Genomic DNA, 17402 nt, shown 5'->3' with positions numbered 1-17402 from the left:
ATTGGTTTTCTCATCCCATTTTACTTTTCACAAGTTGTGGGCACTAGACAAAGTAAGAGAGTCGGAATAGAATATCCACCACAAATACAAAACACACCAAATCAGCTCGCTTGAATCGAGAGCCCAAGAAATCAATTTTGCGCGGTGTACGGGACATTCGAACGACTGATCTAAATTCGAACACGGTACAGTTGTTGATTGCATCGAGCGTGGTCCGATAATTATCACGTCAACTTTTTACACAATGTGCAAGAAGGCATCGTTTGCAAGGGACGTTTAATCAACGGTGATCCAAGCGAGCGAATGTGGTTTACATACGCCTAAAACCCCTAATGATTTATTTATACTTAAAACGTTACAAACCGCATACGCATCGGGGATGTTGACTGTCTCTCCGGTTTCTGCCGCGTAGCCAACAAGTCCTTTGCCCCACGGCACTCGAATTTCTCGCTGCTGGTTAATGAAATCCTTAGACGGCGAGTTCGGCCCTCCGACTTGCACATCAAAAACCTTTGAAACCAGTGACTGTTTACCTTTAGGTCCCTCCACAAGAAACAATGAGCAGCGATCAGCATTCGTTAGAATCCCAACATTGACTAATATTTTATAACTCAGAGTTGTCACGTCGAGATCGTTTGCGATGTCCCGTACAATCTCGAAGAAGAATTGCCTTTCATTGCTGTTCTTTAAATCTAGCTTTGTTTCGGCGTTCAGGCCTACCGAAGACGGTAGGCGAATTTTTGACTCAATTAGCGCCCCCAATACATGCTGTTGTCCACAATTCGGCAGCGATTTCGTTTTCCGAAGTTGTCGTGATGGGGGACTTCTCACTCGCCTTGTTTTATCCTCTCGAATTTCACAAGTACTTAAATCCAGGGAATCTACAAAACTGGAAGATTCTGATTTACCAAAAAACTGTTTTCCTATGCCCAGTTGTTGCTTTGGATTCCCCTGGCGCTGCGGTTCAGAATACCTGCGCGTTATAGGGGACAACCGAGTTCCTGAATCACCCGCTTCGCTCTCTCCATCATCGTTCGAATTTATAATGTCCACCGTGTCATTGAAACGAAAATTCTTTGGAGCAATATTTCGTTGATCGCAGTTCCTAATGAGCTCAGAAGTCGTCTCGAAGACATCAGAGCACTCTTCTCTCGCCTCATTCCATAGTTGAACCATTCGCACTGTGCCCTTACGCACAAAATATTCCTCCGCCTGTTCTGGATGTTCATCAAGCCACTGTTCGACCTGGGCGAACGATAAAGTCATTGTTTAGCCATAGTTTTTGGTCACCTCAACGCAGGCTGCCCACACATTGTGTTAAAAGTCGAAAGATTCCCCGCTCTGCCCGGCTAGCAGTCAGTTTGTCATCAGAGCTGCGATAAAGCTCGGTCGATCGCGCATGTAACTAAGAGTGTAAACAAACTGTATTCGACCGAACTGGACGATTCCGTGCCGTGGAAGACTCTATCGATGCGCCCCACGGACGATTTGCCTATCACTCTTCAAGTCGAATCAAATGCTGCTAAATCAGGCTCTTGTACATGTAATATTATATCACAGCACTGTTACTCAGATCTGATGATAAAGCGAGGCATGCAATGAGCAACGATACAATGTGTAGCGTATGTCACGAGTCGCTTGTTCAACCGCAGACCGCTGCAGGACGTCGGTTGAGCCTTTGTCGTTCACTTGCCTCGCTTCGTCGCCTTGTTACGCATGATAGGGTTTCCACTGATCGCGAACGCCCCCGAAATACCGCTCAGAATATTGATAATTTGTATTTAATATCGCTCTGTTTCAATAACAACGACTCCGCCAACCGCTTTGGAAATATGAAATAGAAAGCTGATTTTAATTTCACTGCGGTTGCTGTGGTCATGTGAGAGCCGACGAGCCAATCAACAAAACGATTTCGCGCAAAATCGAAACTGAATTTGTGAAATACACATTGTCCAAGCTGTTTTATAATATTTGGTAGGCAAAGCTTCTAGGGGGCATCGAAAAAAATGAGTCATTTTAAGTTTTCTAACTGGTGAAAAAGATCGTATCTCTTTCCTTTGTTTTAGTCATTTGTTCGTCATTTCGTGTCCGTCTTTTCAGTAGGGCCGATGTCACGCACTTTGTTAGATCTTTGGTGATAATTCTGTAATAATTCAAGACTAATAAGTACACGAACTAACTTACATTTTCTGGGCAGCAAGTTAGCCTTAATTTGAAGGACTTCGGGTTCTTTCCGGGTAAAAAAAAAAATCATTCTACGCAGCTTTACATCAATATACTTTTCATCCTTTTCGACTTTCTTCTCATTGCTTCCCCTATTTTAATCACCTTCTCTTTCTTATTCGGCAAAACGCGGTCTAAATCTGCTGCAAATTTAATTTAAAATTGCAATTGCAGCTGCGCGGCCCATGCAGAAAAAAAGACTCCCCAGGCGTTAAATTTTTGGACCGGTACCCTCTGCTTTTCCTACCCTAAAGTAATACCAGCAGCACGTTTTCCCCCGTTTGTTTTCGTGGACTGGCATGCATGGAGGAAATAAAAATTATCGATTGATATCAGTATTTTGAAAATGCCAAAGAGATTTCAAGATTGCATGAATGCTGTTTTAGGTCTTTTAGTGGGTCAAAGTTAAAATATTTTCACGCCAGTAAAGCCCGCGCAAAATTTGAAAACTGACACTGATATTTTCTAAGAATCGCAGCCCTGTACTCAATCTTTATCATCTAATCTTCTTTATGTGCAAACAGGCCATATTCCAGCTTTACAAAATGATGTTCAGGTAATCGTTTGATCTTGCTCTAAGAAAAAGCGCATTAGCTATAGCATGCGAGCATGTTTATTTTGATATACACGCACCTCGCTCCACTCAGCATAGATCACCGGATTTTATCTCAATTAGGCGGTGACATAAGTCTCAATTTCAGTCCATCCACCTCTTTGCGGCTTGTTAGGCTCGGTGTCATGTCAAGTGGTCTTAAATTTTTACATCAACAGACATCACGCGAAGAAATGTTCCACTGTCAAAAGTCATCAAAGCATTAACCCGATCAAAAGGATGAAAATACAACGACAACAGACAGCTGAAATTACACTGAATGTGGAAATTCACGTTTTTGGACAGTCCACCGTGGAAACGCCGACCCAGACTCTCCCAGCTTCAAATTAGACACTTCTAGACAAAGCATAGCATTCGCTAAGTTTACTAGATAACCCAGCATGTTATCAGTGATACGCATCACGGCATTTGGGCCTCTTAACTATTACAGCGGGCCTTGATACGAATGGAACCCCCATCTATAATAAAATTTTAAAAAAAAAAAAAAAAAAAAAAAAAAAAAAGGAAAAAAAAAAAAAAAAATTTAATAAAATAAATAATAAATAAAATTTTTTGAAATTTTAAAAATGGAAAATAAAAAAAAATTAAAAAGAAGAAAAAAACAAAATTTAAACTTTTTTCTGATAATCAACAACAATGTCTGCTCTGTAGAAATTAGAACCTAATCAAGGACCTACTTAGCCTAAACTGTCAATAAGTACCCCCAAATACAAGAACCTATTTTGCCAAACTTAGAAAATTGTAGGTTCTTACACGCGGGTGTTTACTGTATACCATTTGAAGGGTACTGATATGATTTAAGTGTAAATCACACCGACTTTTACTGAACTACAACTCAACTTTACTTCACACACGAGATAAAGAGTAAGCCTTGAAGCGAATCTACGAATTTCTTGAACATTTTGTTCACACGATAGGACTTTTGTATGGATATTTTGGTTAATAAATCGAACATGACAAATGTTGTCTGTCCGTGGGGCCGCGCCTCAAAAAAAAAAAAAAATGTAAAGTACATGCTCCGTCCTGGTCTCCTCGTGATCACGCGATGTGAGGTTTAGAGATTTTCCATTCCTAACTTTTGTGCTGTCAGACAAACTCTTGCTAAAACTGAGGATTGCGTATATCGTGTCACAACAATAAGAAAATTCTTGTCCTGCTGATAATAATGGTGTGTTATTCAGATGTCTTCTTCATAATGGGCACTCAAGGGTTTTTCAAACCAGAAGAAAATAACTCAACGCCGTGATAAATTTCCGGCCCCTTACTGGGGTGCAAGACAGGTTCAGTGAACTATGCACTCAAATACTCGTATACACAAGGAGCGAAATAAATAGCAAACTGGTTAATTATGAAAAGAAGCATTCTGATTGTTTTCCTAAGGCATTCTGATTGGTTTCCTAAGAGTTCTGCCTGAATTTGTTTCTCGTTATAAACTCCGCGATCGAATCTAAAGGTTGATTAAACCGCAGGTAACCAGAGCATACCACCAATGTGTTTATACGGATCTCGTATTCGATCAAAAAAATTCACTTGTTCTTCTAAAAGTTGTAAATAAAGTGAGTAAAAGTGTTAAAAACCCTCACCTATCCATGTTCTTTTTCTGTGTTTCTATTGTTTTATCGCTTTATCAGAGTTTTTACTCAACAGTCGAATACGCTTCACAGAAGCGATATTAAAGAACACAGAAAACTTCTGACAACAGGTGGGGTTTTTATTACGTTTTTTTTTCACTTTATTTACAACTTAACGAAGGACAAGAGAACATGGTTTTGATCGAATTTCAGATCCGTATAAATTCTTACTGGGGAAAGTACACTGACAGAATACTTTGGTTACCTGTATAGAATCAAACGAAAACTGACGAATCAAGATTTCGGACAGTTTTGAGCTCTTTTAACTGACGCTCAAATAAGCCGTAAGAACTGTACAGTTTAGAGAGTTTACATGTACATGGATCAATTGCATGCTGTACGTCAAACGAGTGGAAACGTGAAACTGTTCAAATCCGATGAGCGCACAGTAAGATTCGACGAAATTCACGCGAGTGGGTAGATTAGGGCTTACGAGAGTTGAAACTCTCGTCCGCTCTCGCCTTTCCACGTTTTTGTGCCCTTTTTGATTCTGACATTGTTAGGGATGAACTGTCAATCATTGCAGGCGCATGGAAATTTCCAACAACCTGATTACTAGTATCACCTTGAACTTCCAAACATCCCTAGGCGTTACCATGGCAGACGATTAAAGCATGGAAAATGCTTTAAAATGTGTCCTTGCAAAAGTTTATTACTGTCACATGTACTTGAAAACTGAAAACAAAAGGGCGGCTGTGTATATTAATCCCAGCTCGCCTAAAGCGGGGCCTCAATTTAAACAGTAAAGTGTAAATATCCTGCCAAGTATCTAAGAATCAGAAATAAAATTTTGAAGGAAAATATTTGACATAAGTCAAATCGTACAAACAAATGAAGGAAAACTAATGCTGCATTGCTAACTCCGTGAATGGCTATATCGCTGAACATGCTCATATAAATGACAAATTTATACGACAGAAGCTGGCCGCCAAAGGCAGATACTCTGGCTTCGGTTAATCCAAATAAGACATAAAAGTAACCCGAAAATAATCCATCTGAGCAAGAGAAAATTTAAAAGCTTATAATTAGATACACGAATATAGTACTGTTTAGTAAACACCCACAAATAATAACTTAGTGAGTAAGTACTTGAGGCTAAAGTTTTGGCGTTGAAACCGCATTTAAACCGCCATTATAGCCTCAGAAATTCATGATATATATAGCTACAGCCTAAATTCGCAGTAGATACCATATAGGGCCTGAAGGGGTAAAATGGGGACTGGTATGTGGGCAAATTTTCACTGGGAAAATGGGATTTGGGTAACTTGCACTGGAAATTTCATACAAATAAACAATAGAACTGGGAATGGGATTTGAAAAATCGGGAAAACAACAGGCAGGAAATAGGATTTTATCTCTATGTATGTAAGAACCTTCTTAGGCTAATTTGAAAAAATCTAGGTTCTTATATATGTGGGTGCTAAATCGAAAATGCAGGTCAAAAATGCTAGCTTACTTGCACAGTCTTTGAATCATACAAAATATTTCTTTTGTATTACACTTTGTAAAAGAATGGTTTTCAGTGCTTCTTGTTCATCTCTTACCCCCCTACCAGGAGCCCATCAACTGGAGCCTCCATACGTACTGTACCCTTGAGTCAACCCTTTCCCGTATATTTTTATTTTTAGAAACACATTTCCCGCGAAAACATTGCTCCTGTGGTCAGACCACATGCAGCGCAGCTAGGGCGACGATGTAAAAAAAATATGGCGGCCAATGTCGTACGCACATTCCCTGTCCGTTTTCCTTTATAATTTTTGCTTCTTTCCTGATTTTACAGCCGAGAGAGCCTGGTTTACTCGTGAATGAATATTAAACGACTAAAAGTTAATTAATAAACCACTTTTTTGTCCATGAAAATGAAGTCAGTTTAGTCATGGAGTTGATCGGAAATATGTAATTGCTTCAGTTGCTTGTTTGAATCTTACCGATTTCTGGTTTGCACGGACTTATTACATGCAGTGTTAGACGTAAACAGTACTGTGAGATTTGACGCTGGATTTGTAAGATCTATTCCCGAACGAAAGCAGAAATAATTTAATATGGGCCGAGCTGTGGCGAACGCGTGTTCTTTGATACGGCGACGAACAGTATAAACGTGATGACTTCGATGAAAATTTTGACTATCCGTATGCTCCAAGATCCAGCCAATATAAGATCATCATGCTTCGAATAAAACCTCAGGAAAATGATATGTGTTTGTTTCTTCTAAAGTTCAGCAACTGGAATTATAGCAGAGATCGTTGAGTCGCTGTTGCAGAGGTGAGATATTGCGCATCTTACAATTTTAAAATTATACCCGTACAGGCCAACTGCCTGAATGTTACATCTTTCTTCGGTTAGAGACCTTGTGATCCGCTTATTTTAATCCCCGTACATTTCATTCGCTTTGTATGTTTCCAAAGAGAACTCTATGCCTGTACTATCTGGAGAATTCTAAAGCCGAACGAGTCGTTTAGCCGGGACGGCTGTTTAGATTTTTATTCTAATGTTTGTCCAGTGCCTTCGCCACGAAGGACCAAACCTGTCAACCCTAAAGCGTACACAAGCTAGCGCTTGTCTGAATTATTGTCACTCAGAGTTTTGATTGCCTTGTAGAATTTGATTTGCAATGTGTTGGTAGGGACTTGGTACAGGCCAAAGTGCGTACCTTGTTTATAAATTTATACTATTGATACGTTCGTTTGGTGTGAATGTTTACAACCCTGAGTAAAATTTATTGTTCACAACAACGATTAGAATCGATCAAGCTTTTATCAAGCTGCCTTCTTATCGGAAGAATTACACGGCAAATAATATTGACCGATCTGTTGCGCCTATCCATCCTCTTTTCAAAATATATTCGTAATTTCACAGTTGCGAGATCGTTCTCGCCGCCTTTCGATTCGAACAATCGCTCTTACTTTTTTGACAGACCTGTACAAAATCCCGCAGTTTTTTAGTCATAGCATTACTTGATGTCTTCCTTCGAAGAAATACTGAATTTAGAGGACGACAAGGAACAACATTCTGCAGTCTTCCCTTCTCGTTGCGCCATTGTTTTAGATGACACAGCTTGCGTAACCACAGCGGAATGCGGCAAATGATTGACTGAGGTGCGAAATCTCCCGCGAGAGACCCCGGGAGATTAGTTCTAAAAATAAATTAATACGGGAAAGGGTTGACTCCAAGGGTTAGTATGGGAGATGAAGGCTCCAGTTGATGGGCTCCTGCCCCCTACCCCCAAGCAATGATGGCAAATATAATATATGTCCTTGCTGTGTGGGATGTTCAATTCTCAACATTGCTTGGAGGCGAAAGGGGACTAGCAGTCAATTTCCTTAGATTTGTGCTATAAAGTGTCCCAATAGCTGAGGGCCCTCTCCATTTGTTAGACAAAAACAGAATTCCGTTGTTAGTCAGATTTGTTCTGTCAAATCAGTCAATACATAAATAACATTGATATGGTGGATTTGTGGGAAAATCTTGTGGAAAAGGCCGACTTCACATTCAAAACCACCGGACCAGCCGGCAAGTTCTGACAAATGGAAAGCGTCCTAAGAGAGTTCACACTCTCTTGTTTGGCCGCCAAGTCCCAAGCACTCACGGCCTCTCGGCTACTCTCATCGATTTAGATTTGAACGTGTTCAAATTTTCATGACACTCGACGAGAAATTTAACTAGTTTTTGCTCACGCACTGTCTGACTACCTGACTTTTTGTCACTCTCGTCCTCGTAAAATTTGTCGCCTTTGAATGATAGTCGATGATCACTTTTATCCCTGGCTTAACGGACTGGCGGATAATTAATTTTTATTTTGATACTTTGTTTGTATTGAAAATATAAACGCTTTTCAAGATATAAGCTGGAGCTCTGGTTTTACCCTGCGGGAAGGGTTCCGTTCGCTCTTTTCTTCCTGATTTTTCTAATTCTACGAAGATAGAAGAGATCTGTTCGCACATGATAATCTTTTCTGTAACGGCGCCGGTTTAAACTTTGGCTGAGTTGTAACTTTTATCCTATACGCTGGTGCAACTCTTAAATATTGGAATTTCACTGATTTTTAACTATAAACTAATTTTAAAGCATACCTTGGTTTCATATAAATTTTTCTTTTTTCTTTTTTTTCTATCGCTCGCTTCGACCTCCGCAACGGTTTCAATTTCAAGTTTCGCGTTTTGAACTGAATGTCATCAAAAAAGTTTTTTATAACACCCATTCTTACCTTCGTTTACGGAAAGTTCTTTCTGTCGTCATTATTTGCAGCAAAGAATTCACAATTCTTGCCATCCGTTTTGCGAAGGACTGATGATTGCGAACTTGCATCACAGGGAAAAAGCGCGCGAAAGTTGACGCGGGTTACCAGCTTCCCGAGTGGGACTGGGGCCGATCATAAGTTGAGGGGTGTTTTGGTAGATGTGAAAGATGGGGAAGGTTTGTTTGTTTTTCCGCCCGACTATATACGCATCAAGCGAAAAGTAAAACCAAGAGGATGCCAATAGCGTTTTTAAAGGAATCTCCTAGACTGAAAGAACTGAACTGTACAAGGGATGGAACTGGTATGCGACATCCCTAGGAACTAGGAACCCACTGTCCTGTCCTAGAGTCCGCCCACCTGGGTTAAAGGACTTAAAGGCCCAGGATTAAGAGATCCCAACTCTGTTACATCTCAGAGACGATTTAGGTTTTAAACTCGAAGCATGGTTAAGCCTCTACTTTTAAATACACCTTAGTTTATTTTGGATAAGCGCCACCACTAATCCGCATTCGAAAGTTATGCGACTTGGGCTCTCTAGATCTCTCTATGAAAAGTGTTTATGTTTGTGTGAGATAATTAATTTGACCTGCTACACTCCGGACACGTGAATGATCTGCGGCATTGATCCAACGCGGTTTACATACTTCTCCGTACTCGCTGGCAAGCTTGGATCCCAGGGGGGTACTCCGGCTTGTAAATGACGGGGATGATCGAATGGAGGCAAAATTCAGGACCCAAAAAAATCCCTAAGTCTTCCGACATTACCCAAAAAAATCCCTGAACCAAAAATAACCCCCCAAAAAATCCCTTGTCAAATTACCCCTAAATTGCCAGGAGGTGCAATAAAATAACACAAAGAACGCTCGTTTTGTTTATTCATCATACCATAAATACGCCAAGGCCGCGCCAAGGCACATTAGTACGTTTTTAATACCCCAAAAATCTCCCATCTAAATCAAGATACCCAAAAAAATACTTGCCAAATTTTCCAACCCCAAAAAATCCCGGAATCGAAAATTTCAAACCCAAAAAAAATCCTTCGATCATCCCCGTCATTAACAAGCCGGAGTACCCCCCCTGGGGCTTGGATACAGTAAAAACCAGCGTATAAGAACCTAGGTTTTTCAAGTTAGCCTAAACAGGTTCTTATATAAATGGTATTTAGTGTAAAATTAGGCTTACTAGGTTCTTAATTAGGTTCTTAACTTTTGTTCAAGAAATAACAATAATGTAATAATTATATTCAAGGAGGACAAGTTTTATGTAACTATGCTGTAACTATAATGTGTACAGACTGTGTTATAAATATATTTTTTAGAAGATTTTTTAATTCTATATTTTTGATAAACATTATTTTTTTCCTTTTTTGAAAATAAGAACCTGTTTAAGAATTTTAGCCTAAAATGGTTCTTATGTGAAGGGTGCGTAAAAATGAAATTTTAGCCTAACAGGTTCTTAAATGTTAGGTTCTTATACGCGGGTTTTTACTGTATTTCACAAACAGCAAAATCCTCAAACAGTCATAGATCACCAATCACGAGTTCAGGGACGGCGCAGCATAAATTCAATTTGGGCTGGGGGGGGGGGGGGGGGGAGGAGCTGAAAAGATCGATGTCTGCAGGAGTACAGGCTGGGGCTACTAAGAAGATATTCAAATTACCTTCTTTTTATTTGCAATATTTTTATTTGGGGGGGGGGGGGGGAGGGGGAGGCGAATTTAATACTCGCGCTTTCGCCCACACACGGACACAAGGCAGATTTTCGGGGCATAAGTCGAACTGGGACAATAACGATCCTCATTTAATTTTCATTTTTTCGATTCTTCTTCGTCGATTTAGTTGTTTCTTTTTGCCTTAAATATCAGCTTTAAAATTGTACCCAGTGTCCCCCAAATTAGTAGATTTAGATACCTCGCTTTCATCTCCATATAGATTTGGAACGTTCATCCACCATGGGTGAACCACCACGCAGTGTACCCACCATGGGATGAACCACCACACAATGCACCGGAACCACCACACAGTGCACCAAAAGGACTGGGCACCACAAAGGATGCACTTCGCGTGACAATGAGGAAAAACATGACATGAGAGACATGAAGACCGTTCTACCGTAGTAGTTGCGTTGTTTCTTGTATGTTGTTTCTTGTCTAGTATTTCGTAATTAGCATTTATTATGTTCTAGTATCGTAATATTTCTCATTATAAATAAAGCTGAAAATCAGCGTTAGTTTGTTCACGTTTTTGTCTGCCGAGAGGTTTTTCGTCTGTGCTCGATCGTTAGATTTCCCTTCGTTGTCTCAGCAAAGATTGCGTTAAACTGTAGCGTGACTTTTGATAAACGACATACGATACGCGGGAGTTATTAAAAGCTGCGAGAAAGGTCAAACGGTCTCTAGATCTTGTTCACAGCGGCCATGTATATAAAAAGAATTAAAAATGTCTGTCTACTAAATCTTATAGATCCCATCATATAAAGTTAGTCTGTTTCGTTTATACACTGTAGCTGCTGTAGTCTTCCATTCTAACTGCACGGGAGTATTTTGCTCTTGTGTTCTACGCGGCGATTTATTGTAAGTTGAAGTTGAACTTGAATTCTGTTAGTTTGCGCTAAACAGAATAAAAGATCCTGCCGATCGTGCGGCGGCATAAAGCGATAGTCGTTCAATGAAAATCGATCATGTTAAAAGTCACATCATCGATTGGTTATCGATTTCCAATATTAATCGATTAATTGATATCGATTAATATCGCTTATCATCGATTATTGGTTTCATCGATTGTTGAGGCCGGGTTGTCAGGAGGTTCACTGCGTGGTGGTTCCGGCGCGTGAAGGGTACACTGTGTGGTGGATGCCATGTGTCATTGGTGCACTGTGTGGTGGTTCATTGTGTGGTGGGTGCACTGTGTGGTGGTTCATTGTGTGGTGGGTGCACTGTATGGTAGGTGCACTGTATGGTGGTTCACCAGTGGTGGGTGCACTGTGTGGTGGCTACGCTGTGGTGGGTAACGTTCCAAACCCTGCTCTCTCAGCTATTGGAATCTGGATACTCGGCTGCCACCAGCGGAGTGGAGACCCAGGTCCCTGGGTCACATACTACAGTACTTGATGCGGATGCTCGTGAAAAGGTAGCAATAGCCTGCGAATACAGCCGCCTCTCATTCGCGTCGTTTCGCTCTTCGTTGCGGGACGCAAATGAGAGGCGGCTGTATTCGCAGGCTAAGGTGGCAAGGGAATCTCGTTTTACAGTAATTTTTTTTTTTTTACGTTACCGAGCCCAGTAGCCCATCAACGTGTTGAGACTGAATCAAATACTCTTAAATCACTAAAAGAGTTCCGCAATAAAGAAAACTGTGGACACGCATTTGAAAGACTCGGCACTTCCCAAAGTGATATGAACACGCTATATGCCGTGATTCGATACGAAGAACGTCACTATATAGCGAGCCTCTCTCCTCCGTCCCACTCCACTCGACAGCACGGCCACTGCAGTATCTATTCCAGTCTGCAAGATCCTCGATCTGTCGGGAATAGTAGGAAAATACTTTGCCTATATGTAACACGACAAAGTGGCGGAAATTAGTGTAATTCAAAATTCTTATCCCTTTCTGAAATCGGAATTGCGACATACCTTTACTTTGTTGTTGACTTTACTCTTTATGGTCCACTGAACACAAATAATGACGTCACAAGTGCATAGCCTTCCTTGTCACGTTCAAAACCGTGACACAGTATTTTTGTCAAGTAAGTTATTTCAAGCATGAAGGGGTGTTAAGAAATCAGCGAGGCAAATAGCCAAGGTTCAGTAAGTTTCAGATAGCTACGTGCACAATCCAGCAATCTCGTTAATTTCCATCACAAACAGAAGTGAAGAAAAAAAAGATTCGCAACAGACGACGAGAATCGAACGACGACATTGGATACAGGAACAACGCCAATTTTTAATTTTTTATTACCCGAAACCGGTTTCCGATGCTATTCAAAACTAGATATTATGTACACTTTTTCCTTTTCAGCTCACGGAAATAATTTTTACACGTTTACAAAGATCAGCAGTCGATCACACTTAAAAACTTTCTGTTTTGTTTCAAAGTCCCGAAAACGCGGAAAACAAATAATGTCCGTCCACCTATAATCCGACTTTCTGAGAAACTAGTGTGGACTTTAAACTTTCTTATTTATAAGGCACAAACAAGTCTAGCACAGGTTCCGTGTAAAATATTCAACAGCTGAGCGGAGCACTGGAAAACAAAACATCTCAGTTCTAGCGAAACTCCGTAAAATTCTTGCTTTTTATTTACCTTATTTCCCTGCACGTTTGTCCGACATTTTCTTTTTTACGCGCACTTTGTGTTTGTGGAAGAAAGAATTATATGCTAAACAAAATCACAGTGGATCTAATTGGGCTTTTATTGGATAATTGTCGGTTGTTTACATGAACGTGGAAAAAATTATCGACGCGTGAAAACTAAAGTCGTCTGAAATGCACGCCCCCGCAGCCCAAAAGCGGGGTCAAAATAATTTTCAATCAGCAAATATTGAAATTGTGGACTTGTAAACGTGAGAAATGTCATGCTTAGCGAAAATAACGTTGTCAAGGAAATGGAAATCGCGCAGATATCGTTAAAATATTAGCTTTATCTTTTTGTAATTCCTTTGCCAGCTTTTTATTTTTCTCAATCGCAAGGAAAGAAAGAACTAGAAAATCGGTGGAGTTGTTATAAATGTATTGAACTTGTGAAACTGCCAAGAATTTGTGTCATTTCTTCGGTTTTGAGAGGTTTTTCTGAGAAAAGCCTTGTTTGGTTTGAAATCGTGACTTGAATATATGACGTCAGAGATTTAGAACAATAGTCGTGACGTCATGACGACATTGCATAAGCCACAAGTATTTGAGCGGCGAAGCAACGCGCAGTTGAGCAAACCACAAAGTTAGCGAATCTGTGAGGATTTGAGCTTCAGAAAAGCGAAAAAGGAAAAAAAATGCCTACCACCCCACAACAGTTAAGTGCAGAATGGATGACCGATGCCGAGAAGGAGACAGAAACAGACAAATTTCTGAGAAAAAGCAAGCAATCGCCTTTTATTCCAATCGGTGAGTCGAAGAAAGAATTTTGTAGTCTTAAATCTTGGAATCTCTTTCAATTTTGGAAAGTGTGTGTACCTTATTGTAGCAATTGAATAAAATTAATGGCCTTTTAAAATATTCGAATTTTTTTTTCGCGAGAAAAGTCACGATTTTTAAAATCCTCAATAAGAAGTGATACGCGCAGTTATTATTGCTGCGACGACTCGAGTACGAGAACGTGCGGTCGACCATGCTTTTTGCGGAAGGCTGGTTCTTCAGGAAATCATTTGCATAGTTTTAAAACAATTTAGAAAATGACGCAATAATTTAAATACAATTACCACCCAGTTCTTGGTGTTAATGTGTTTCAAACTTCAGTTCATTTTTCCTGAGGTAGTTTTCTTGTTATTTTTGTCAAATTTGTTTCATTTTAATTTTCTCGAAAAAGGAAAAAATACAACGCTCTCTAAAAAAGCGGAAAATGACATAAGCGCATTAGATCTTATATACATGGATTTTTGCGCTATAGAAATAATAAAGTTATTATTATTATTATTATTATTGAAGTTCACATGGTACTGTACTTCAGACTAAAAGGAAGTCCGGACTTTCTTGGAAATATTAATATTTATAGTACAGCTGATGCAATAATATACGGGTGGGTGTGTTTTTTTTTAACTTGAGTTACCTGTTTTGAGGTTGTTTCACTTACAAGTAATTTATTTTGGATTGATATTTTCAAGATATTCAATCCTTGTTGGCATAAATATTTGTTGGTTAATATTGACATCAATGTGGCAAAGCATCATGTACAACACAGGGCTGTAGCCGCTTTGGGGCAAACCAAGGCACTTTCCTCAGTCTTTTTTTTGTGTTTTTTTTTTTTTCAAGGGGGAAAGTAAATACCTAGGAGGTGAATTTAACTATGGACATCCAGTCATAATTTTTTTCTGGCTATGGCCCTGATACATGTAGTGATTTCAGAGGTAGATATCATTTTATGTCGACCCCAAGACCCAGGAATTTAAATACAAACAGTTAAATTCAAGATCAATGCCCCTGCAGATTTGTTTTCTTAACCAATAAAAGAAATAAACTAAAAGATTTATTTTCTTTATTTATTGCAGGTATCGCAGGAACTGTTGCTGCATGTGTCTGGGGTGCACTTGCCTACAGGTTTAGAGGACCTGCCATGACTCCCAGCAGATATATCATGAGATTACGAGTAATCGCACAGAGTTGTGTTGTGGGTTCGATATTGGCTGGTATTGGTGTTACAGCACTCCAAGACAAGCTGGAGGCAAAAGCTCAAGAAAAAGAGGAATGAGAAAAACTTCTATTACTTTATTCAATGGACTAGACAGGGCGGCATGGATAAGTCGTGTCCTTCAAATCTGGCGACTCAGGAGTTCTGAGTGCAAAATGATGCAGGCCATGCCCTGTTGTAAAATCAAGTAATGGAAGAAAGAGGGGGAGGCTGCCCAATGTTCAGTGCATCGCCACGGAATTAATTGCTTTTAAAAGAAAAAAAATAATTTGTTTCTGCTCACAAGAGTATTTATAATGTATATGTTGTTATTAAGTGATTGGGATAAAGGCTATGGCGTGTCCACCGCGATTGGTGATACCCAGTTGATGTTTCTTTTCAAGTTGCAGTCTGCGACGTATTTGTGTTTTTAAGCAGTTTTCAACCAAAGTAATATATTCAGTGTCTGTAAATTCTTCATTGGTGTTGTCCTTATGTTTTCAAACCCAAAGTTCTTCATGAAAAAGTTATTCATAAGAACTAGAGGTATTTTGTTATCCCAAATAAAAGGTTATTAAAATAACATTAGACTTTAGTGTTGATGATTCTTCATGTGTACCATCAAAATTAATATGGTAGCCACTGCCTTGGTAAAAGGGTTCTTGTGAAAAGTATAGGAACTTCCTGTTGGATGTTTATTTGTCTAAGCCTGTAATACAGGCAGAAGTTCAACCCGATTGCAAGAGAGGGGGGGTGAAGGTTTAGGGAAAAAGATAATGGGCCTAGGTGCAAAGAATTTTTAGGGGTAGATGTACACAGCTATATTTGGGGGAGGGGGTTATAAAACATTCTGTTGCATTTATTTGGTAGCTTACATGTAGCCGTACCCACCCCCAAGTAAAAGCAGGAGGATGGGAAGGGAGGGTTTCCTCCCTCCCATCTGAATGCACCACTTTGGTTAACGCAGACTTTACCTTTACTCACTTTCGTAGGCACTGCCCAATGGCTGCCCTGGGGCTGGCATGTCAGCAAACAAGATATAGTGCTACACAGTCCCCCAAATAACAATTCCACTCAGCTTTACCTTTCTTTATCTTTCTCAGTAAGACAAAAGAATAGAAAAGGCAACCACAGGCCTGATAGCTGTGCTTTTTGTTAGTGACATCTGGCACTGGTTTGAGCAATTAATTGTGTGCGAAAAATGTGAAAGACACTGGAACTAGCTTGCAATGGAGGCTAATGCAGGGAATCTTCAAATTCAAATGACATGAAGCTCTTTTTAATGACATTCCTCTGCATTAGCCTCCATTGCAAGCTAGTTCCAGTCCAATACCGAGAAAACATGAAATATGATCCAGTTCTATTGTCAAACTGAGGTCAAAGTCCAGGTCGATCATGTGGTTATTGGCTTGTCACACAACACCTCTGTGACCCAAATAATGGCTGCGAGTCCAGCTCATAACAGGTCTAACCAGAGTGTACTATCAGTGTACTATTATAAGAATTTGTATGGCTCTAAGATTGATCGAAAAAAACTTGCTTTTCCTTACAAAAGCTGTTCAGCGAATAAGTGTTAAAAAAACCTCAGGTTGTCTTTTTCCGTTTTTTTTTTTCTTCCGGAAGGCTCCTGGTCACGGGTTCGACCATTGTGAAGAAACTTGCACAAAACAGTCTCTAGGAGCCTTCCAGAAGCGACAAAAACACAAACAACAAAGACATAACAGGTTCCTCTGTGTGTGTCGTCTTGGAAAGATCCTGGGGCAAGGTTTTACTGAGTTTAGACTGTCCACAGCCTCTCGATTTTCCAACGCAAAAAAGCAGACGAAGTTAGCGCGAGCGCGAGCGCGCGGGGGAGGGTTTTTTCGCTCCCCCCCTCCCCCTCTTGCTTCTTCCGTTTTGCGCTGGCGTCCAGTTCTCTCGCCGTTCTCACCCCGCAAGCCCATCGATCGAAAAACACCAAAAAATGAGGGCTGTGGACAGTCTATTTTAGTTCTCTTACCAGTGAGGCCTTGGCACAAGAAACGAAGGGCCCTGGGGAAACAGGATTTCCAGTCGTCCTAGATTCTAGGACTTCCGCTCTTCATGTTTGCAGTCACGTTTCAAAATTCTAGAGCCCTTCGTTTCTTGTGTCAAGGCATGGCTGGCTAAGAGAAGTGATAAAGGCTATGCGGACGAGAATGGCTATGTTACATGTAGTAATAATAGTCAATGAGACACAAGTCCTGACTTTTTTTTTGGAATATTTGATTTTATTATTAGTACTATTTCATCCCAAAGAAAGCATATTATTATTTACTTCATTTCTAACATTATTTTCTTGGAAAATATCAAGTCACAGTTTATAACTGAAACACAACGGTTCAACAAAAATTGGTAAAAATTTA

General features: G+C 40.0%; 2 protein-coding genes across 3 annotated transcripts in view; one reads left to right on the top strand and one right to left on the bottom strand.

The window, feature by feature from the left end:
• Nucleotides 1–8731, bottom strand: part of LOC144660440 (dual 3',5'-cyclic-AMP and -GMP phosphodiesterase 11A-like) — a 28113-nt gene extending 19382 nt beyond the window's left edge. Inside the window, exons 1-2 of one of the 2 annotated variants that reach the window (XM_078521059.1) lie at nucleotides 8672–8731; nucleotides 364–1245 (exon numbers count right to left, since the gene is read on the bottom strand). In XM_078521059.1, the coding sequence (XP_078377185.1) occupies nucleotides 364–1176 (813 nt within the window). In that variant the 5' untranslated portion in view covers nucleotides 1177–1245; nucleotides 8672–8731. Of the gene's footprint in view, nucleotides 1–363; nucleotides 3285–8671 lie in introns of those variants that run through there. The other variant, XM_078521058.1, reaches the window with a different exon arrangement.
• A 4853-nt stretch (nucleotides 8732–13584) lies between these two features.
• LOC144659772 (HIG1 domain family member 1C-like) lies at nucleotides 13585–15601 on the top strand. Its single transcript, XM_078520273.1, has 2 exons — nucleotides 13585–13799; nucleotides 14900–15601. Exons 1-2 carry the CDS (start codon nucleotides 13688–13690, stop codon nucleotides 15097–15099), a joined length of 312 nt encoding a protein of 103 aa, XP_078376399.1. The 5' UTR covers nucleotides 13585–13687; the 3' UTR covers nucleotides 15100–15601.
• The last annotated feature ends 1801 nt before the right edge of the window (nucleotides 15602–17402 follow it).

This window comes from Oculina patagonica, chromosome 7, assembly GCF_052425735.1.
Source record: "Oculina patagonica isolate OP01 chromosome 7, crgOcupat, whole genome shotgun sequence".
Classification (NCBI taxonomy): Eukaryota; Metazoa; Cnidaria; class Anthozoa; order Scleractinia; family Oculinidae; genus Oculina; species Oculina patagonica.
The sequence above is the reverse complement of the archived record's forward strand: the minus strand, read 5'-3'. Positions and strand labels throughout refer to the sequence as shown.

What these genes read in the sequence shown, in the direction of transcription:
- LOC144659772 (XM_078520273.1), top strand. Translation starts at nt 13,688, where the DNA reads ATGCCTACCACCCCACAACAGTTAAGTGCAGAATGGATGACCGATGCC. An exon ending in ATCGCCTTTTATTCCAATCG is followed by an intron (nt 13,800 to 14,899) that starts GTGAGTCGAAGA and finishes TATTTATTGCAG; the next exon opens with GTATCGCAGGAACTGTTGCT.